At 42.0% G+C, this 22,961-nt stretch overlaps 1 protein-coding gene across 6 annotated transcripts; it reads right to left on the bottom strand.

Moving 5' to 3' along the window:
• Positions 1-56: 56 nt before the first annotated feature.
• LOC122415304 (excitatory amino acid transporter 1-like) lies at positions 57-20,981 on the bottom strand. Of its 6 annotated transcripts, none has more exons than XM_043427312.1 (9): positions 20,787-20,981; positions 12,534-13,059; positions 11,192-11,452; positions 4,851-5,251; positions 4,277-4,471; positions 3,732-3,915; positions 2,666-3,094; positions 2,426-2,560; positions 57-2,249 (listed from the first exon to the last, which is right to left on the bottom strand). In XM_043427312.1, the coding sequence occupies exons 3-9, from the start codon at positions 11,209-11,211 to the stop codon at positions 2,105-2,107; spliced, it is 1,509 nt and encodes a 502-aa protein (XP_043283247.1). In that variant the 5' UTR covers positions 11,212-11,452; positions 12,534-13,059; positions 20,787-20,981; the 3' UTR covers positions 57-2,104. The 6 variants fall into 6 exon arrangements, with proteins under 6 accessions (XP_043283247.1, XP_043283249.1, XP_043283245.1 ...); XM_043427314.1 differs by lacking the exon at positions 20,787-20,981 and adding an exon at positions 20,373-20,726 and having other exon boundaries at positions 12,538-13,059; XM_043427310.1 differs by lacking the exon at positions 20,787-20,981 and adding an exon at positions 20,373-20,726.
• Between the last annotated feature and the right edge of the window lie 1,980 nt (positions 20,982-22,961).

A 22,961-nucleotide genomic window follows, 5' to 3' on the forward strand; every position in this document is an offset into this window, starting at 1 on the left:
GTCATTTTCCACCGTTTTTCTTGCGACGCAGCGTATTTTCTTTCCCTCATTTCTCATCGTGTTTCAAACAATCTTTATTTTCTTACGGCAAGACGCATACAGCGATCGTACACAAGATGTTTTTGGCTGAAGCTTCTTCGGCGTTTATCTTTCTCACGTGTATCGTTGTGCCTGACATAATACATTCATTAATTTACATTTAGTCCTTAACTATCTCGGCTAATCGACCGTTCAATGGCGGGGCCGAAGAAATTGGAATTTAGCTCTGCGGATTGAATCAACGTTTTTTCTAGCCCCTAGAATTTCGTAACTCCAAATAATTACAGCGATTATTTTTTTTCTCTATAGATTCTCGTCTTCCTAAATAACCGAACGACAAATTATATGAAATCATTCAACGATGAAAGTCTCTCGTAGATCGGTGCTAATTCATTATTTATCAATTATTCGTAAATTATTATCGATATATTATTGTTGCTTTTTTGTCTCAATATATCGCCAACGTATCTTCTTCGATACCTTTCACTTTTGGACTATACTTCATTATATTTTCACGTTATTTTATGCGCAACGGTAACGACTCTAGAAATAAATATATGCAATCGAATTCACTAGAGTCCAATTTTCTTCGGAAATTTCGTATTATTTTAGTCTATCTGCTCTATTCTATGGCACCGAAAATCACGTAACACGTAAATTATTCAATTTTTAAAATAAATTTATATTCCACTCTTCGTACAAGTTTGATCGAACTGAAGGGAATTTTAAATGAAATAACGACAAAAATATCGAACGTTTAAGTGTCGAGTATGCTTGAGAATGTCCATTGGAATGCTTTGATAGCATCAGTTTCTCGTTTTTTATCGTTGTTGCATATTATGCTTGCGCACAACGTTTCGTTTCACAAATATTTCTTTTTTCATATTTCGTGTCGTATTTCTGGCCTACGAAAATTCGAATGATTATGATCGTTTTTTCATCTCAAAATTTACTAGATTTTCTGATATTTATTATCGTTTCATTGGTCCGTGCGTGGACCCAAAACACTCTTTCACCTCGAAGAGAACTCGCTCATTCGCGTCACGAAACTTAAAACTCGTTTTTCTTCTTTCAGGTTTTTCGCTCGCTTTCTGGACCAGCCGATTTAACAATATGATTTAATTCATCAAATTTCATTCCTCCGACGACGAAGAGAGCCCTCTCGACCGATAACAAGGGAATTTTCACTGGGATTTTTCATCACGGTGATGCAAACAGGAATCCCATTTTTTGGCACGAGCTCGAATTACTGACGGTCTCGGACCCCCAAAAACGCGAGGTTTTTTTTCGCCAAAATTCACTCAATTTCACACATTTTTTTCATTCGGCTCAACACTTTTTATCCCCCGTTGCAACTGCAGCTAAGGATTTTTTTTTTTTTTTTTTTCGAGTTTCGAGGATTTTCTTTTCTAACGTGACAGAAAAATGCCCGTTTTTTCGAAAAACAATTTCCAATTTTATATTCGAAAATATTCCTTCTCGTTCTTGATAATGGAAAAATTAAATATATTGACAAAGTTTTCAGGCGATCAAAATGACAACGGTGGATCAAGTGAGGAGAAGTTTGAGGTGAAATTCCGTGGCGCCAGGTCGAGAAAACCTCTTTTTCAGTTTACGTAATTAATAATAAATATTATATAATAAAACTACTGATTTTCAGTAGATAATGAGTTATTGTAACGAAGCGACGAGATTTTAAAGCAAGAGGATATGAAACACGGAGGCATCTAGAACACTTAATCGGTGATTCGAACCGAAAATTCGGCTTGTACAGTTGGTTCTCGAAAGAAATATCGATAATTAGTGAATTTAAGGATTTTCGGTGTTTGATTCGAAAATCTCGAGAATTACACTCGCTCTCTTATATTCGTATTTCGCACAATTCAATATTAGCTTTTTTCTCTCTATTATTCGCATTTTTTTTTGTTTTCGTCGTTTAATCAAAGATCGAATGAATAATTCTACATGCGTTAATACGCACCGTTATTCGGGCGCGATGAGCCGAAATTTTCTATGCTCGGACAGTGTTATTTATTGTCGTTTTTTTCGTCGCATTTCATTTGACTCATATCGAAGTCGTGTGATGATCAGCACCGTTCTGCGACTGTGCATTGTGCGGCAGCGATGCCAATTCGTGTCTGCTCAAATGATTCACGATACCAGCACCGAGAGAGTCCCCGACCACGTTAACCGACGTTCTGAAACGATCACTGAGGACCCAAGCAACATTTGAATTTTGCCATTGCGAAAAACTTTTGATTTTTTTTCATTTTTTTTTTTTTCAATATTTCAACATTTTATTGTGTTTTTTGTAGGTTTATGGAGACATGGAAAGTTTTGGGCTGCGCAAACAAGGTGACTGGAGAATTATCGAGAGGAAACTTACAGTAGCCAATCAACGGCGACGATGAGAGTGACGTCCTTGGCTGGGAGTCCGACGGTGTCAAGAACCATGACCATCGTGACGAGTCCAGCTTGCGGAATTCCGGCAGCTCCGATGCTCGCTGCTGTCGCAGTGATGCTGAAATCGTCGGGAAGGAATGAGAAAATCGAGCGAAAAGTTTGTCCGGGGCAAAGCTTTTTCATAAAGTGTGTGAAAACTCGGATGAAAAGTGAACTGGCTCACCTGACCGCGGCGAGTTGACCGAAGCTGAGAGGAAAATTGCGCACTTGAGCGATGAAAATTGCGGCGACAGCTTCGTACAGAGCTGTCCCGTCCATGTTTATGGTGGCGCCGATGGGCATCACGAATCGCGAAACCCTCGAGTCGATCCCGTTGCGCTCTTCGAGACAACCAATCGCGACCGGAAGTGTCGCGGAACTCGAGGACGTGCCGAACGCCGTTGCGATCGCTTGCGCCATATTCGATATGTAAACGATTGGATTCTTCTTCGTAAACAAGAAAAATATCGTCGGCAACACGATGAAACCGTGAATAAACAATCCGATCAATACGGTCATGAAGTACATGCCCAGTTGACCCAGTATCACGTCGAATGACTCCATTTCCATTATTTTTGAAGCTACCAGAAAAAGAACACCCACTGGTGACAACCTGAAATTATTTATTCGACTTTATTTCCGATTCTTTGCGCGTTTTCTCAATTTAACGATCGCAATGAGAAAAAAACATGAATTCCTTGAACCAAATTCATTCTCCCGAACGAAAACCTGGTGAAGCCAGTTATTTTTCTGTTGAATGGGAAAATGAAATTTGTCCATCGAACTAAATTCATTTCATTGGACCACGAAAGCTCGGATCCGATCTGTGCTTTGTTGAATTGCAAAAAAAGTCGTTTATTCGAGGCAGCAATTTTTTGTTAAATTACGAAAGAATAACTCGTTTCAGAATTTTCAACTTATTTTCGTGTCTTGAAAATATTTTGTCTCGCGTATCGAATTGATAAATATTTCTAAATTCCGATAAATATTTTCTAAAATTCCTTTTCTTCGACGTTGAAAGGGAATCGTCAAAAATTGGCTGTTCGAAAATTTTCGTTTTATTGCTCACAGAATTTCAGCTGTTTCGTTATTCTCCTTCAATAATTTATCATCACTTTGATCAATCGAGTCGAAAATGCTGGAAAAACCATTGTCACCGCTCGGTCGCGAATTCGTGTCGAGGGACCAAAGTTCAATTAACGAATTAATTGAACCGTGAATTGGTAATTAGCTGATAAAAGATCACTTACCAAATGACCCAGTTGGTAATGATCATCATAGCGGAAGACAGTGCCTCGAAAAAGCTCAACAAGGGCTTTCCGCTTGGTCCCATTTTTCCGAGGGTTATACCGAGTACAGTCGCGAATACAACTAAACCGAGAATGTTCAATCCCGAGGTATCCTCGCCGCTGATCTCCCACGTCAAGATGTCGTCTAAAAAAATTCGAACGAATTTTTATCCCTTTTTTGAACATCGTTTTACGCTGAATCGAAAAATTTGTCCAAATTTCAAACCGTTTGACGCTTTATTCTATGAAATTGTTACGAAAAATAATTCTTCTTTGATTTTTTTCCTCTAATGAAAAAAATTTAACCTCGGGATGAAATTTTCCAAACGCCAACGACCCCAGACTTGTTTCCAGCATAAAATGTTTCTCGTACGTGCTCCGAGAACGCACGATTCTCTTCGTTATTCAATACCAAAAAATTATCCGAAAAATTGGAAAAAATGAAAAAAATGTTGGAACACTGAAAAGTCGATTGACTTCGTGAGTTTTTGCTTCTCGGCACTGACCTGAAGTGTTGTTTTTCTGTTTGGTAAGTACGGTGCGGTACTGGGAAATACAGGCCTGCACCAAATTCGGAGGAAACATATTTCTCACGAGATCCATGAGAGTGTCGGTCGTCGATACATTTCTCGCGTTTCCCTGCTCTTTCATACCAGTGCTGTCACCTCTGCCAGGGTGTATGACGACTACCAGAATGATACCTTGAATCAGAAGCATCGAGTTGCCAGAATAATTCATCGCGGGACCATTTACTAATTCACAGTCCTCACAGGTTGCACAACATGTGAGAATTTTATAAATAAAAAATAGTGAAAAACCAAAAAATTCATAATATCAATAATTCAGAAAAAAAAACAGTATTTTTTCCAATTAACGTTGAAATTCCTCCTCTCGCTGATCGGAAATTCGAATAAAAGTGGTGAAAAAAATGAAAAATATTTGTGCGAACATCTCCGAAGCAATGAGCCATTTTGGCGAGTGCGTAAAATCGAAAATAGTGAAAAGCAACATCGAACGCTCCGTGAAAGAAAAGAGATGGAACAAGAGTCTGGCGAAAAAGTTTAAAAAACAAGGAATTACCGAGTATTACAGCACTGACGGTTGTAACCATGTAGTAAGTGATGGCTCGTGCTCCGATTTTACTACTTAACGAAAGATCGAGGGATCCAATAGCTGAAATGAGGCTGGCGACGATGAGAGGCAGTATCAAGCTCTTCAGCATCCTTAGAAAGAGTTCGCCGACGTAATTGACGTACATTATTTCGCGTTTCGTCCATGGCTCTTCCCTCACGTGTCTCAATATCAGGCCTAAAACAACGCCGCCCGCAACACCGGAAACTGTCAGTATCGTGAGAGCATTGTGTTTCAGGAACGATTGCACCTTCTGTCCCTTCGTCTGGGGCCTCTTCGATGGCTCCTGTGGGTAGTACGACGTTCTCTCGGAAACTCGAACCTGCGAGTCTGCACCCGAGAGCGGTGACCTACGGAAAGTATTCATTGTCACGAAACATTTCAACTTCTCAGTACTTTTCCAAACTTTTCGAAGCCTCGCAATGCTTCCTCATGGAGGAAGCTATGTGATGATGAACTTTTTTTTTCCAGTTTTCAATGTCAGTGTGCTCGAAATGTCCCACAACATCGAAAAATCATCTCTAGAAAAAATGTCCGGATGTTTATGACACTGCAAAATTCAAACGCTTATAACTCGAAAACGATTTGAGATGCAGGGCTTCTGTTTTGCACAGGTGTTAATCTATACAAGCTCTCCATTCTCTGATAATTTTGTCAGAATTTGTAAAAAAACACGAATCCTAAGACGTTTTGAAATTTTCAAAAAAAGGATATCGACGCTCTAACTTTCGAAAATTTTAAGATTTATTACTAATTTTTTTTTTATAAATAGATTATCATAACAGGAAGGTTGGTATTGAATTTGGGAAATATCGGTTGAGCGGTTTAAATTTTATGATTTTTTGAATTTTACGAAAACATGAGTTTTTTTCGAAAAATCGTCTAACCGCTTTAATTTTTGAAAATATGTTGTAAGATATTGTGTATAAGTCTTCTATACTTTCCAGCAAAGTTGTCGGAATTATTTCATTTAAATGTAAATCGAAAAACGACGAAAATTGAAAGTTGCAAAGTGTTTTTTCTGATAGCTCGTCATTCAGTTTTAGGAGCAGCATATAAGCCTAAAAAAGTAACAAATTGTTTTCTTTTAGAACAATGCTGAAAGCTTCCTCTATGAGGGAGCCAAAATGAAAAATATAGCACCTCATAAGTAAGCATTGAGCATCGTGCATCTTGACCATCTTGAGGAAGCAATTTGCAAATTTTTATTTTAAGCATTTTTTTTTTTTTTCAAGACAACGATTCCCACTCATTTGTCACTAGTTTTTTTTTACAATATTGTAATCGGATTTTCGATTTCGAGGGTTCTCGGGAGCACGAAACTTGTTGTGAACCTCGAAACAAAGTTGTGGCTCCATGTCTAAATAACTTGTCAAAAATAACTTAAAAAAAAGAACTTTATGCAAAAATAACTTTTGTAGCAATATCTTTTGCAATAGTAACTCCCGTAAGAATAACTTTTACAATTATAATTTTATTTTCCCAACAAACATCGTATTGCTCGAATCTTTGAACAATGACTTTTAGACGATCATCGTAATTCTCGTATCGCTTACGTTTAGGAGTAACGACTTACGAGTACTGAATAAGTTTTATGAAACCACAATTATATATACCTGTCGTATACAACGGTCGCAAAATCGCGAGGATTATTATGATCGTCCGAAAGTTCGTGTTCAAAGATTCAAGGGACAAATCATTGAGTGGGTTTGGAGCACCTTCGATGTGTACGAGTTAAGTTATTTTTGAATAAAGCTATTTTTGACAAGTTATGATTCTGTATTTAGTTTTGTGAATTTTATTTTTCAGCAAAAATATGTTTACCAAAAAAATCCTCGCAAAATTACGTCATTTTTTGGTCCTTCGCTCTTTCCGAGCTGCCGAGAATCTAATGTGCCTTATCAATTTCTTACCCGAGCTACGATGTTTTTCAATCAAATATTGAATAAGGACGTGCTTTAAAGAAATTTTGAAATACGATATTTTTGTATCACATCCTGAGATACGATGTTTGTGAGGAAAATTTTGAAATAGGGTGTTGTTGTGATACGACGTTGTTCTTCTCAGCCGTGGATCTGTGAAAATGCATTTCTGAATCTGAATTTTGAATATATACAATTGATGCATCTGCCCCAAAGTAAACATTGCGCGTTCCGGAAGAGTTTTTCGATCAATGAGCGGAAGAAGCTCCAAAAAGTTGATGAAAATTGACAAAGCTCAGGAAAAATACCAAAAAAAAAATACGAGAAACACGAAAAATACAAAAATCAGGTTCCAAACGGTGCGTCGGTCTGCTCCTCCGTGTTTTCATTTAACCGAGTCACCGTGCCAACTTCCGTAGGTCAAATATAATTGTTTGAAAACAGTGATTTGTAATGGGACCGTAAGAAGGACGTTTATATGAAAAAATATCGCATTTTATCCTTGACTGTTGACAAGAAAGATAAAAAATGTCTTACGACACGTACAAATGAATTAGAACCGAGGCAGAAAGAGCAATAAGAGCGTGTGTATACGCTCCAGAGGATTGGATTCCCGCGTTAAGCTCTTACGCGCGCGTATAATCAATCATCGCCCAGTTTGCGACGGTAAGATCGTTACATCCGTAGTTTCTATCGCGTGTCATGATCACGCGATCTCGGAGCGCAGTTGACGTCTCAACGTGGAGCGAGTTTGAGGACGAACGAAGCAAATGCCACTGCTGGTGTATTTGTGCCAACAGCAATCTTCTGCGACTTATTTATTGCCAATGCGTCGCATCGGCGTCGATGAGAACTGAGAGGAAACGAGAGACGCCGCGGGAGCGGAGGAATCGTTATTGGAAAAGTGTCGCGGGAGATCTCGCGCGCGATGAGCTCGTACTCGAATATTCGGACTCGTCGCGCACACTCCAAAATACAAAAAATTTCTTCGTCTTACGAATGAAAAATGGAAAGATGGAAAAAAAAAATAGTCGAAAATCACTCGACATTCATCGAGGCGGATTTCAAAATCTACAAAATCGTCCACGAATCGTCCTATGACGATGGCACAGAAAAGTAGCAAAGTGCAAATCGAAGCGCAGCTCAAAATTTGCCTGCGTACGGTGACAGCATTACGCAACGATAAAATTGCATCGTGCAGGGAATCTGACACTGGGAAGAGTCGCGATATGCGAGCATCTCGCAATGTTCCACATTTATGCAAAAAATCTTAGCTCGCCGGAGTCGAAGTAACAGTTTACTCGTCGTTACTTAACGAGACTTTAATTGTTTCAATCCGAACAACAGGAAAATAGAAAATTCCCGTCTCCTCGCATCAGGAATCAACGTTAAGTGGCTACTGCGCCGAGGAATTATGCTTTGCTTCGTGATGAATATTCATGACGACAGAATTTAAAGATGTATAAACACTAGGCTCCATTTCAGATGGCACTCTCATTTTTTTCTATTTTATAGTCCAAGCTTAAAACTTAATCTCTGTGAAATTTCAAGGTTTCTTAACGATTGTTTAAGGAGTTTCGGTACAGAAGTCAAAATATTAAAAAATTGATCAAATTTGGTGATAATGTTCTTCAACATCAAGTGCGAAAACACAAATTTTTTCAAAATTTTCTTCTACTTAGTTATCGAGTAATTACGCATTAAAGCAGATTTTTTATGCCCGGAATGTATACCTATATATATGGAAACGCTATGCTTATACACGTAAACTTTAGTGATCAATTACTCGATAACTGTGTAGAAGAAAAATCTTAAAAAATTTGTATTGGCAAATTTGGCACTAAAGAATATGTTCACCAAATTTTATAAAATTCTAAACTTTTTGAAATTTTTTATGTTTTTAGCATGGTTTAGCATGGCAACATTGTATCGCCTGTACCGAAACTCCTTAATCGAAATATTTTTAGTCAAAAAAACACAGTTTTACGTGTCATATATAGACACAATGACTTCGAAATCTGTATAACTCGAAATTTGATGTATTTTTATATCACACGTTAATCATAAAAAGCTTCTATTATATGCATTGAACTCTGAGGATTTTAACGGTTCGTTAAATAAAGGGGGTCAACGGACATCTGAATTAGAAATGTAAAGTTAAAGACGAAAGACGACAAATGATGACGGAACCTCAGGATTTTATAACCCCGTGAAGTTGTGGCAACGTCGCACAGCCTACAAATGTAAACATTTTTACAAAGCTCAATGGAACCTTTTTGTCGTTATGATAAGCTCTAACCTCAGCTGTCAACTGACTACGTCCGATGTTGCCAGACGTAAACTTTTCACACTGCACTACGGAATCGTGTTCGCGTTAATAACTCTGCATAAAATTCTTTTCGTAATGAAACGAACTTGAATATTATTTACCATTCAAAAATCATTACAAGATTTCTTAATATATTCTTAATATATTCTTGTGCTATATGATAATTTATTTGAAAAAATATGGTAAAAGACTGTCCATTGACTAGTACGAACCCCTTTTACATCCTTAAAGCCTTTTATACACTTTTAAATAAGGGAGAAAAATCGAAAATTTTTTATGAGATATTCTTTAAGTACAATGTCTGAAGAATATTCTCACCAAATTTTACAAAGATCGGAGGATTAAATTCGTAACTAAAAAACTATTGATCCGATCCATAGCAAATTTGTACCACTCATTTATTATAACAATAGCTAGGGCCTGGACGAAGGATTTCGTATTTTGTTGGAAAAGAAAAAAATTGTAACGAAAAACCGAAAATTTAGCACCTCAAAAACGAATTTTTAATTAAAACTGTCGCCACTTTTTTTAAATCAACATTTTTACAAATCCTTCGTCCAGGTCTAAGCTACTATTATAATAAATAAGTGGTATAAATTTGGTATGGATCGGGTTTGTGGTTTTTTAGTTATCATGTCCGCCACAAGTTGCTCAAAAAAGGTGCTACTGGAGTTGCGCCATTTTGAGAAATGTTTTGATGAAAAAAATTGTACAAGGACATGAAAATATGTACTAATAAATGTCGTTTACAGTTTTTCATTAAACATTTATTTTCTAGTCGAAAGAAAATCAAGAAAATCACGCTTTTTCGCCCGCTCCAAGTGTACATAAAGCCTTAACGTGTTCGTAATCGAATCATGACTGTTGTGCTGCAGCTCTGACATATTCCCATTTGAATATTTCACTCTCGTTAAATCACAATCGATTAATCAGTAGATAAAGCTTGGTGCAGCCAAGCAGGTTACTACAACGATCGAGTAACGATTCCAAGGCAACGAGAAATCGATTTGTGACTCGACCCTCGAGAATTTCGCCCTCAAAATTCGATTAAATTCCTTTTTTTTCCTTACTTTATTCAAACTCGTTTTATTACTTCGAATCCCAACCGATTAGACATTCGCGATTTTCCCGATTTAAGTAAAGCAGAAAAATTTCTATTTATGAGGCTTCTAAGCATCTTCTGAGATCGAAGAAACTTAATTAATCCAACTTTCTGGACAATGAAACAAATCATTTTTCTCAATAATCATTCGCCATCGCGAGCCTCTCGAAAACAGCTGAAACTTTAACCTAATTAATCTTCGACTGTAAGCCGAACAATTTCAATGATGCGACCCACATTATTATCACATCTTGAGGAGCGAGACGTTTCTAAATTAACCGATACTTCTGCTACTTTATACGTCAATTTGTGTCCCAGAAAGGGGGTCCGGGCTCATGTACGACGACTCTACTGTTGCTAATAAATGCGGTTCGTTCTTAAGCCTCGTGTCTCGGACAGCACGAACGTTACTGTTGAATGTCTCACGTGTATTAAGCACGTTTCCACGTGGGTGTCTCTCTCTCTCTCTCTCGCTTTTTTCTTGCGGTAACACGATTACGCACACTCGTCAGCTGTTTGTGACTTCCTTCGCTTATCGTACGTCACCGTAAACTTGAAGCTAATAGAACGGGGCTCGGACGACTCGGCGGACTTGGACGCGAAGCTTCGACACGCATATTAAAACTTTCAATTCAATCGCAGAGCAATGCGATCTCGTGTTTCATGCATCTGTGAATTGATAATTTAGCGGTTCATTCATTTCGAAATCGATGAAATCGTAATCGAGTCGCTGGTACTATGAACGACTCGCGTCATTAATCGTGTAATAATTAAGCTCCTCTGTGCGCAAAAAAAATTGAAACTTGGCACTGTGTGCAGGAGAAGGGGACGTTTTTTCGAGAGAAAATGAACGGGAGGTTTCCCCGAGTGAAAAAAGTATGGAGAAGCGTATAAAAACGTGCAGACTTTGGTGCGCATGGGAAAAAATGGTACTCACAATTCCGAAGCAGCTTCCATGTTGCTTCGTTGCGTAAAAGTGGCGCGGGGGGTGGGTCGAGGGGTTGAGTGGTCCGGTGGGGGCCGTAAGCCAGCCCGTTCACATGGACCTCGCTTCCGGCCGACCGGAAGTGTCGTCGACGGTGCCGGTGCCGGTTTGTGGATGCTCTCCGAGTAACCCTAACGCCTCTCGTTGTTATGAGCCCTCCGTACTTTGCGTCTCTCTTTCCCTCTCTTTCGAGACCGCCAGAACGACGATGAGCTGACGAGAGACACGTAAATATTATTTCGGTAACGTCAACGTTAGTCGTGCACGACGAAAAGCGTTAAGCGCGGAAGCTGATCGCGAATTATGAAATGAACCGTTCCAAAATCGGCCTCTTTTCGTACAGAATTTTGCCTAAAAATAAAAAAAAAACCCTCCCCGCCGGACGACGCCCGAGCGGCTCGTAAGAATTTCGTTAAAAATTCGACCCCTCTCCCGAAAAATCGCTCCCAAGTTGACTCGCGTTTCGATCCTCTCCCAAGAAGCCCATTCGAAAGTTTCCGAAGCACCGTCATCCCCCAGCGACATCATAAACCCGTAAATTCATCCGAAACCCCGAAAAAATCACTGTCGATCACAAAAAAGTCCGAAAAACCCCGAAGCATCGGGCAGTCTGACGAACTAATTAATTTCATAAGCCTCGTCGCCCGATCCACAGTGCGTGGAACATTATGATAGTCTAGTGTCGACGAGAGTGCGTTTCGTCATCGCGATATACGATAACAATAATGACGATGATGATGATGATGAGGTGCTTCGACAGCAGATGGAGGATGTGCTCTCTCTCTCTCTCTCTCTCTCTCTCTCTCTCTCTCTCTCTCTCTCTCTCTCTCTCTCTCTCTGGACTCGATGCCAGGGGGGGCTGTCTCTCAATCTGTGCCACCTTGGGTGGTACGATTAATCCTATCGTTGCACACATGCACTTTCCCATACACACGTAGATACAAATCTGTATAAACATATAGTTTGTGCTCGAACGAAAAAAATACTCTGTCCATTTATATAGTTATATTTATCGAGGAGGAGATCTCCCCTACGACGATCTCTTCCTGCCTCAATAATATAATACAATATACACAGACTGAGCTAGAGGTGCGAGTGTGTTGAACGGTGAGCCACGACCTATATCATGCTCTCGTCTACTTTACGGTACGCGTAACTAAACACAGCAGGGATTAGCTCGATACAGTAATGGTGCTGCGTGCCAGTACAAAAAGACTATAAGAAAAGCCTGCACTTCTGTGCATACTTTCGTATGATTTATTTCGCGTTTATTTAAGTATATTGTTGTTCATACCTACGTGGCTAAGTTTATGAGACGATTGGCCAGAGATCGAGCTCTATTTCAATGCAGATTACTGTATATCGCGATGGAACGGCGCATCGTGTTGATATCTCGTTACTCTCTCGTTACACCCTCGTCGGATTATGGCTGCTTGTTGCGTTTTATCAGAGAGCCCGAACGCCACGTCGATCCAGCTTCTGCAAGCGCCTCTGTCTCGCTCTTGGTCTCTCTTTTTCTCTCTTCCTCTCTTCCGTGTAATGGCTCGTTACGGAGCTCGATCTCTCTGAGCTTTGATGATCCGCAGCGTCGCTTGGCTCCTCTTACCCTCTCTTCGCCGACTCTCCTCTGTGCGGGCGGCACAAGCTGACGGTTTTCTCTTGCGAATTTGCTGCGCTTTGCTGCTCCAGGATTATTCCTCCGATTATGATCCACTTTCACTCGCTTCCGAAACTCTCGATTTTCTCGAAATCGGACGACACGAGCCCACTCGGTTCATCTCCTCTCAGCACGCTTCGTTCGGGGACTGCACCGACAGGACCTTCGATACATTTTCCAAAAATTATTAAGTTTTTCTGCCTCCTCGTTACGCTAGATTTTTGTTTTTCCGAGTTTTGCGGAAGCGATTCCTTCCTCCTTCTTCGACATGCGGAAAAAGCCTAAATTCGACGCCTCTGCTCTGCGAAATAATGGCATCGAGTGTCCTCACGAAACGTGTACTGTTCTTTGCGGACAATTAAGAAATGATGAATCGCATGAGAGGAATATTGGTCCCATTTTTCGAACGATCTTGGCGTTATACTTTCGGAAAAAGGGGCTCACAATTGATGCTCAACCGCGGATCGAACGATATGTAGGACATTTTGGAGTAGGTCACTCAGTCCGGAGGACAAGCGAGGAGAAAGAGGAAAGACGGGAGGAAGAGGGAAAAATCGATGATCGATTTATCGGCTATAAAAACGCACTCTTCGGTATTGCTCGGTCGTGAAAAGTGTGTCTCTCGTACGATAACGAAACTGCAATATATCCCGGGCACGCTCTCGGCTGTGGAGCAATGTGCCGGGACAAAAGCAAAGTTTCGTCCCGTTTGAAGGATCGACATCGTACGAATATGCACGAACAGTGCGTTTCTCTCCAACTACGATTTTTCACTCTTTTTCTTCCTACTCGGCCCTCCCCCTTTCTCTTCGCGAGCTTTCCTTGCCGGGTCGAGTGGGAAAAGCTTTTAAGGGTATTCCCAGGCGATGGCCCTACTTTTTTCCGTCGCATACGGTCGCATCCCTCTCGTTTTTCCTTCTTGGACCAGGCGCGCTCGCACTCTGAAAGGCCTAAAAACTCTTTCCTCTTGCGTTCACTCGCGCTTCTCTCACCGCGCCTTCCCGCAACACCGAATGGACCACGAAAACCTCGAGCCCTACTTTTTCCTCGCAAACTCTCCTCGCCCGCGTCTCAACATTAAATACACTTTTTCGCTGCAGTTTCAGCGAGATTTACTCCCTCAAGTCACCCCTCGATTCATGGGATTCGACGGATGATCCGACGTTTTTATGAAAAGACGCAGAAATTGTGATCCGCCCAAGAGCAACGAACGATTCTGCTTCGTTCTCGAAGCCTTTTCGATCTTTTCGATCTCTCTCATTTTGGCGATTTTCATCTCGAATCGAAATGAAAGAGAAATCGATCGGAGGACCGAAAATTTTTATTATTTGGTACGAAAAGACGGACGAAAATGTCTCGTTTTAAGGGGAGTCCTTGCTTTACGAAAGACAAAAAATCTGCGACAAAAATTCCAAATTTCTTTGCCTTTTTCATGTATTTTCCCTCCGCATATGAACCTATAAAACTCCGAAAAAATTACGAAATTCTATATTTACAGCAGTCGAAGTAACGTTCTTCTCCTTCAGAAGCCTTTTTATTTCAAACTCTCTAAAAATACAGAATTTCGCGCAATTTTTTCGGGTTTTTATAGGTTCCTATGGAGGGAAAATATATATGAAAATAATTACAATCCCCACATTGTACGCTGCTAAGAAACTTCGACAATCAGACTCTGCGCATAAACCGCGTACAAATTAGTATTTCTCACACGAAAAAAATGTCTTTTTACTCTTGAAATCCTATCCTATTTCCGTCTATCCAAAAACTTTCCCGAAAACAATCGATTTATTTGACGGAAACCCCCCTCAGAGCTTCCAAAGAATCGCATTCGCCTGCGTGAAAGCTGCAAGAGTTTTTCCCACCGGGATTCCGCGAGGCCAACGCGACTCCACGCTTTTTTCAAACTTTTGTTTCGAACGATAGGTTGAGAGGAGATCGAGAAAGATTTCGGTGGTCGAGCTGTGCCAGGAACAGTTTAATATCGTTGGATGTCCGTTACGTTCGAATTGAGGCATTAAAGCTCCTCTTGTAAATACACATGCGCGTATAGAGCAGCTCCGATCGACTGTTCTACGAGCGCACATACTCGTATCAAAACTACTATCACCTCACGACGAGCTTTATTGCTTTTCCATGAATACCCGGGATGTGTACTCGGCGAAGCGTTTTCGCGCGTCGCTATTGCCCACAGGACTTTTGTATCCACGAGAGTGATCGAGGATCGAGTGGGACACGAGGACCAACGTCTCTCAAAACTTTGGAAGCTTCTCAACTTTTATCTCAGGATTTATAAACAATTTTCTTCGAATGTACTTTGATGAGAAAAAGAGCGAGGCATCGATGCTCGAAAAGTTCTTTGAATTACTCGATCGGTGAATTTGATGAAAAATTGACACAAATTCAGCGCGCCCGGTGTTCGCGTACGAAATTGAGAAAATGCAGAATAATTTTTCCCTCCTGCGGTCAACACTTGGAACGAAATTTTATCTCGCAGCGTCTCGAGCTCTTTTGTCCGAGGAAGAAAAACTCGAAATTCGGAGGTTTGTTTTTCTTACGGATGGGGCGACGCGCGGGGAGTGAAAGAAAATGGTTTCTACACGCGCGTTAAAATCGCTACGTTCGTTTCGACGTTCTTTCGCATGCGGATACGAAAGTTTTTGTGGAGCAGCGACTCTTTCCGCAGCGCGGCAGTTCGAGTTTCCTTTTGATCGGCACCACGACGAAAAACGCGAATTCGAGTTGCGTCGGCACCGAGATCGGAGCATTTTTAATGAAAAAGTCAATTCGAGTCCGTGTCCTAGCAGCGATACGAAATTCAATGGATTTAACAGAAAGAAAAAGTATTTAAAAGGCTTTCAATGGAAGAGATTTCCGTTGAATTGACACATGAAAAAGTGGAATTAAGCGGATCCGCGTTTCCCAGGGACGAAGAACCATTTTTTCCAGCTCCTTTCAATCCTCGTCGCGTTCGTTATGCGCGCGGATATGGAAAGCGTGATATTAAATTACAGACGAAAAGTAAAAAAACGGCCGCATTGTCACTCGAAACGCTGGTCCGTTCATATACAAAATATCGAGTTGAGAGTCGAACGTCGAGCCCGTGAGGACACGGGAGCGCGCGTGCGACGTACCCTATGACCTAAATTTCGATCGGCCCGGATGACAGATCCGATTTGTTGCTCTCGGCGCTCCCCGTCGCTTTTATTCTCCGTCATATATGCTCGCGTATCACCGAGATGACTTTCCGATCTCGCGCTCGAACCACGCCGTTTCATATTTCGTTCGGCAATTAAATCCCGATTAATAAATAACCTGAGGACTGAATCGATTAAACGCTCGAGTCAATTCTTCACTTTTTAAAGTCAAATGAGTGCTAAATTTTCAAAACGCTTTTAGACCAAGTTTAACGTACCGATTAAACTTATCGTTAGTAGATATTTATTCAAGCATATTTTATTAAAGTGAAAAAATATTGAAAATAATAGTTTTGCAAAACTATCAACTGATGGATGGAAATTTCCATGATGACACACTTTCACAGCTATTTTTCAAAGAATCATCTGTATTTTTTAACGGATTTTATTGCACCAAGTCTCATTTTGTTCCTCAACTGATCCTCTTATTTTATTAACGTGAAAAAATATTGAAAATGATAGTTTTGCAAAACTATCAACTGATGGATGCAAATTTCCATGACGACACATTTTCACAGGTATTTTTCAAAGAATCATCTGTATTTTTTAACGGATTTTATTGCACCAAGTCTCATTTTCTTCCTCAACTGATCCTCTACGAATTCACCACGTAAATTTTCCTCTAAACGCATTCCTTCAGAAATTATGAATGAAAAAGTTTTTTCACTTTTAATGAACAATTAGCTGCAACAGTGAAACGATCAAGTTAAAAAAACAACTTCATGGTGGATTGATAGAGGACCAGTTGACGAACAAAATGAGACTCGTTGCAATAAAATCGATGAAAAAACGCAGATAATTTTTTGAAAAATACCAGTGAAGGTGTGTCAGCGTGAAAATTTGCATATATTAATTGATGGTTTTGCAAAACTAGCGTTTTTAATATTTTTACATCTTAATAAGATATGCTGTAATACAAATTCACTAACAATACATTTAATCGGTACGTTAAACTTGGTCTAAAAGCGTTTTTAAAATTTAGCACTCATTTGACTAGCATGCAGTACAGGAGCTACCTTAATCCCGCACTCCTTCGTCCGGAAGAAAATTACGTTCTTTGGAAGGAATTTTTCACAGTTTTTGACACCAAAGCTCGTTATAATTATCGTGCAGTCGCGACGAGGAGGCGAACGATCGAAGTTTCAGAAATTATTGAACGACATTGAACCAACAAGTTGCCATGAAAATTATCAAAAATTCTACCAAATATCTTGCTCAACGGACAAACTCACGGTTCACACAACTCGAGCTCTACAAAAATTGCCCCAATTTTCTCTTGAGCGTAAAATCCTTCTCGTCTGCGTTCATGGCACTTGTTGATACACGGTTTTTTACGTTTTTTTCGTAACGAAGAGAATGGTGTACGATAAAGCTTCATTAATTCATGATTTTGTGACGAAGACTCTACAGAAGATTGATTGATTGATATATTTATGCCATAGCATAAATATATCAATTTGGACACAGGATACATCGAATACAAATAGCATAAAATATGCCAGATTAAGTGTAACAAGTAAATAATAAAAAAAAAAATAAAAGAAACATAAAAAATAACAATATTCAAGTTGAGCACACAACAGCCAATATAGAATAGAGTGACATAACTCGGAAAAGTAAAAACATAATTTAAACTAAGTAGTAACAGCATTAACTGTGATGATCGAGTATAGCAATCTAATCTAGGTACAAACGAAGAGGCAAACTAAAGCAGCAAACAGAGAAGCAAACAAGATGAGACAAAATGATTGAGAAAATCTGAATGGGGAAGAGAACTTGGCGCACTTTTGTGGGGCGACTTTACCTGGTGGAATATTCTAGAAAGAAAGTAGGCGATTCTACTGGAGCTTCGAGTGAATTAACGTTTTCAAAATATGCGAAAGGCGTATCGAAAAAAAGCGATGCTAGCGAAATTTTACTCCATTGTTGAGAGTTTATCACTCGGGAACGTTTTCGAGGGTTTCACGCACATTTTTTCGGCGAATTTACCACCGAAAATGCTAGTTTTATTCGCTACAAGTATTTGCAGCACCGCGCGCAAGTGGGACACCAAGATTCACTCGTTTTTCTACGAACGTTGAAAGAGAAACTGATGGAAAAAGTGAGAAAGTTTCATTCTGTCAAGTTTGTTTTCGTCTCCGTCGTCAAATGGATTGAATTTTCCAACTGCTTAGAATTTCATAAATTTCATATTGATTGCATGTTTATGATTAATGTTTTGCGTAGAAATACTCGTTCGAGAAGTGGCAGGTGCATAAAAATAGAATCACGAGACGCGTTTTTGCATATTGAATGATGTGCGCAAATCAATGCAAAGTCCTTGAAAACAAGCTGCGAATAGCGGCGCGTCGTCGATCGAAATGATAATGATCTCGCGGTTGGAAAAGCGAACATTTACCGGCTTCATCGCGAATGCTCACCGCGTTTATCAACGAACACAAGTTTGCATTCGTTAACAGAAAAAATCTATTAATTTACACCTTTTTCAGGTTCGCAAATAACCGAAGGAATAAGAAACCGATCTTTCTCAAAATCTTTCTATATTTCCAGGCCAATTAATTTGAGGAAACTCGAAACTTTCGTGTTTTTCTGCCTCCCAATCTCAAATCTCTTCCGCCAAGAGATTTCCTCGCCCCGGAAGTTTCATCACAAAAATGAAAAAAGCAAAGTTGCCCTGAAAAGACGAAAATCCAAGAATCCCGTTGAAAAATTCGTGTCTCGCGGTTTGGCGAATCGAGCCCCACGCGGACCTGGATTTTCTATGACAAATTGCTGAGAAATGAGGGCAATCGTCGCAGGAATTTGTAGGGCCTATTCGAACGTACAATATGCGCACACGGCTACGAATAAGAGAACACAAAGGTACATCCTGGTTTAGCGCGGGAACGAGAAAGTGAGAGTGAGAGTGCGAGGAGGGAAAGAGAGATGCTGATTAACAAAGGGAAATGATCGGGACGGGTTTCCACGCGGTTCGTTCCGGTCGTCGATGCCTGCCGATTAAAAGGTAATCACGTACGAAGGAACGTGTGTACATGGGCGTGCGAATTGGCGTCGAGTGACCCGTTACCTTTCCGGTCTGACACTTCGGGGCGTATCGATCGACGCGGGAATCGATCGCGATTTATACGAGTCCGCAAACGAGTCTGATCCCTTGGGGAATGTTTGAAAAAGTGGGAAAAGATCCGCTGAGATTCCGATGAGTTTTTAATGAACGTTTTGAGATGCGGCGAGATCAAACCGTGAATTTTTATTGTGCGAGGATCGCATTATCGCGGGGGAGCAAGAGCTCGATTTTCGGGACTCGAAGATCGAAGGATTCGATATTTCTCATATTCCCATTCGAATTCGTTCCTCCAACTCCTCCCCTCCCGGTCTTTCCATCGTTTGCTCTCCCGCTGACTTATCTCTCTCAATTCCAGTTCATTTGACTCTTCCTGTGAGCTCGCGTGTCAGTGCACATTGCCGCGCCGTTGATTTTTATATCAGGTGTCCCAACAGCCGCGCGTCCATGTCGCGATTCCGCAGTAAAGTTGCTCAGTTTCCGTGAGAAAAGTACTGAGAAGCTCGGACAATTCGATCGAGCGACGCGTTGTTAAGAAAAAGTGGGATTTAGCTCGACGCGCTCCCCCGGCTCAAGGATCGTCCGGAAGCTGCACACGAAGCCCGACGAGGAACGAGGGGAAGCAGTTTTCCATGGGAAAACATCGGGATTGAGTGGTCGCTGGAGAGTTTCTTTTGAGTTTCGGGACACCGGATACGTCGGTGGCTGCTCGGAGGGAATCTCGCACCCTCGATCTTCCCGACACTTTTGTGGTGTTCCGGCACACACACACACACACACATACGGAGGCACGCACGTATCGAGGGAATTGGCGAGAGGGTGAGACTCTCCGAGGGGGAGTTGAGACGTCAAAAAGGAGCGAAAGCAACGAGAGAAAGAGCACACGTAGGAGCTTCGGATCGCTGAAGGAAAATGCGAGGAAGGCGAGGATCTTGTGAGGAAGTTATGTGTGTACACGGAAGCCAGGGGCGCAGCGAGGGTGCGAGGGAAAGCCGAGCGCCCACGCGTTTTCTCTCGCGCCCCGATTTCGTGTCGAGCCTCCGGCACGCACAAACGACGAGTGTCCCCGCGCTTTCGTTAGTGCGGTTCACCATTTTCCTCGCTCGATCTCGCCCCCTCAAAAAAGAGCCTCCTCAAGGGAGGACACTCGAACCGCGTAAAAGCTCTCAGCACCGTTTACCAGGCAGTTGATTCTTCAAATATTAATACAAATTGACTGACCGTTAGCGAGCTGACGACGGGCGAGCCTCGCGCCGAGTCGCACCAGCGACGAACAACCGCAGAAATCCGTTCGCTCGAAGATTCTTCGAACCCGAGGACCGAAACCCGTCGACTCTTCGAGCCGATTTCCCCCGAAAGATCGCACCGCTCTCCCGAGATTTTTCACCGAATCCCGATCCCCCGATCGAGCACGATTTATCTTCCAACGAAATCCCCTTCCGTCTTAAAGCGAAAGAAAAAGCTCGATATTTCCCGATCCCAAAGCGCGTTTAACTGCGGCCGCGAAAATGTGAGCACCCGGAGCGTTCCGCACCGCGATAACGTCGAGGTGCGTGTGCGACCGAGCGGATTCGAAACTGAGAGAATCGGAATGGTGTTCTACCCACAGGCGCGGAGAGGCTCACGTGTACGTACATTTATACAGCGACATGCACATCGATGCTCGTCCATTTATGCGCTCCTCGGCTTCCCACATACATTCGTATCCTCATCTGTGTCTCAATGAACGTCGAGAGCGAAAGATAGACGCGACTGTTAGTGTGTGTATCGCTACGCGACGATCCGTAGGCTCAATAAAAGTATCTACGAGAAGCGAAATACGCAGTGGAAAAAAAAGAGGTTGGTGAGCACCTTCGCGCGTCCACGCCACGAACACTTGTGGCGCTGGGCAAATCGAGATACGCGGAGATCTCTTCTGGCGCGCCTCCCCCCGCGGCCCCTTGTCCCTCCATTCCTTCGTCGCGAGATCCTCTCTCGTTTTGTCGTCGTCGTCGTCGTCGTCGCGCGCGCCCTTTCCTCCTCTTCCGCGCGTACACACACGTTCTCGGGCCTCCTGCGTGCGGACGAATCATTCCGCGATAAACAGTCGCGTTCCTCTCTTATTTTCCGCGTCTATTATTCGCTGCTTCTCCCGTGCGAAAATTCGTTGCGCACCGGTTTCCGGGAGGGAAAACTTTCGACCGGGATTTCCTGTGGGACCGGGGGCCCGAGATTTGCGGGGGTTTTGAGAGCGCCCTCTTTCGCCGTCGGATTTCCCGGTCGAAGCAGCCACGCTTTTTGCTCTTCAACGTCGCCTTCGATCGCGGCCCGCCTGCTTTCCCTTCATTGGCGCCCTTTGCCCTCCGCTAAAGGAAATTATTCGGAGCAGGCGGGGAGGACTTGCGAGCTGTCCGGAAATTAAGGAGGAAGAATGCGCCATTAGGGGAAGCTTCGTGTGCGCGAACAGCTTTCGCGGAAAGGGATCGAAGCTACGGCGGAAGCCGGTGGCTCGAAATTCGGCTAGAGGCTTTAACATCGTTTTACAAGTCTTTCTCGGCCGGTCTAATTCTGCCGAAAATTCGACCGAAAAACAAGAGTCGCAGCGATCCCGCCGACCCGAGCCCCAACTTTTCCTTCGAGCTTCAAAACAAGAGAAAAAAACTGCGAGAGCTCGCGACGATCTCCCGCGAAATGGAGCCGATCCCCCTGCATGAATTCCTCGGGAATTCAATTGAACTTCTACAGCCGCGTTTGCATCGTTACGAGACGATTCAAACGTACGTATCTGCATTACAATTTTAATGGCATACAAAAATTCGTCAAAAGCCCGCTCGCTCCTCGCCTCGTTACCCCCCCCCCCCCCCCCCCCCCCGTCTCGTTTCTTTCGTCCCCTTTGCGACTGCTGGTGCATGTGTCCACATTTATTTCCACTGCAAAAGTGTACTCCCCGTTGAAATTCCTTCGCAGTCTTCGTCGACATCGGGAACGCATAAAAAAAGCAAAAAAATTCAGCCACATGGCAAGAACGCCCCCCCCCACCGCTGTTCCCTTCGTATCAATCTTAACAGAGCCATTAATCATTATCGATCATCAAAAGAAACGTCAAACTGTCATCGGGCCGGGCCACTTGACTAACTGACGCGGGTGCAACTATACGCGTTCGCCCCAATCGATACAGGATCAATATCCAAATATATTTGTCAATGTACACAAAGGCGAAGAGCTCGCACCCAATGAACCGTGTGCCACATCGCCGGAGCTCTTTGGACTTCCGGAATTCGGTACAAAAGCTATTCATGCGCCGTTATCCCAATTTGGTCGACCTACTTAACGCTCCTTTCGCGTCGATCACTATTCCCCGAAGCCCAATTCCAAAACTCCTTGTTTTTATAAAGAAGAAATTTAAAGTTTCCCTCGACATTTCCAAATCCCTAATCCTCTCCCCACAATCGGATACGATTGACGAATCTGATGGCTTAAGGAAGTTGAGGCTGTACAGTCATTTTTTTTACCCAAAAGTCATGACCTGTACCTTTCAAAAGTTAGGCCAGTTTACAGTTTGGCAATGTTGCATACACTTTAAAGAAAAGTTGGGGAAAAATAGACGAAAAACTGGTGAAAGCTCAGTCGAAAACACCAACAGTGACGATCCTAGCCTCAAAAAATTGCGCGGAAAACAGATTATTATTAATATAATCTCAGCAAATCTCCTAATAAATCTGAAAATAATTGACATTATTCGGCAAGCCTTGCTCATGTTGCCCAAAAAATTTCATATTTTTAGCATCATTTTTAACGGAGATATCACCGAATGTGTCTTAACTTCCATAA

The sequence above is a fragment of the Venturia canescens genome, chromosome 8, assembly GCF_019457755.1.
Source record: "Venturia canescens isolate UGA chromosome 8, ASM1945775v1, whole genome shotgun sequence".
NCBI classification, from domain to species: Eukaryota; Metazoa; Arthropoda; class Insecta; order Hymenoptera; family Ichneumonidae; genus Venturia; species Venturia canescens.

Bases quoted from the DNA above. Each gene is read 5' to 3' on its own strand.
- LOC122415304 (XM_043427316.1), bottom strand. From the start codon at position 11,211: ATGGAAGCTGCTTCGGAATT. The intron at 5,252-11,191 runs GTGAGTACCATT...TACTTTCCGTAG, and splicing joins ATGGAAGCTGCTTCGGAATT to GTCACCGCTCTCGGGTGCAG. The intron at 4,472-4,850 runs GTAATTCCTTGT...TTCTGATTCAAG, and splicing joins CGTCAGTGCTGTAATACTCG to GTATCATTCTGGTAGTCGTC.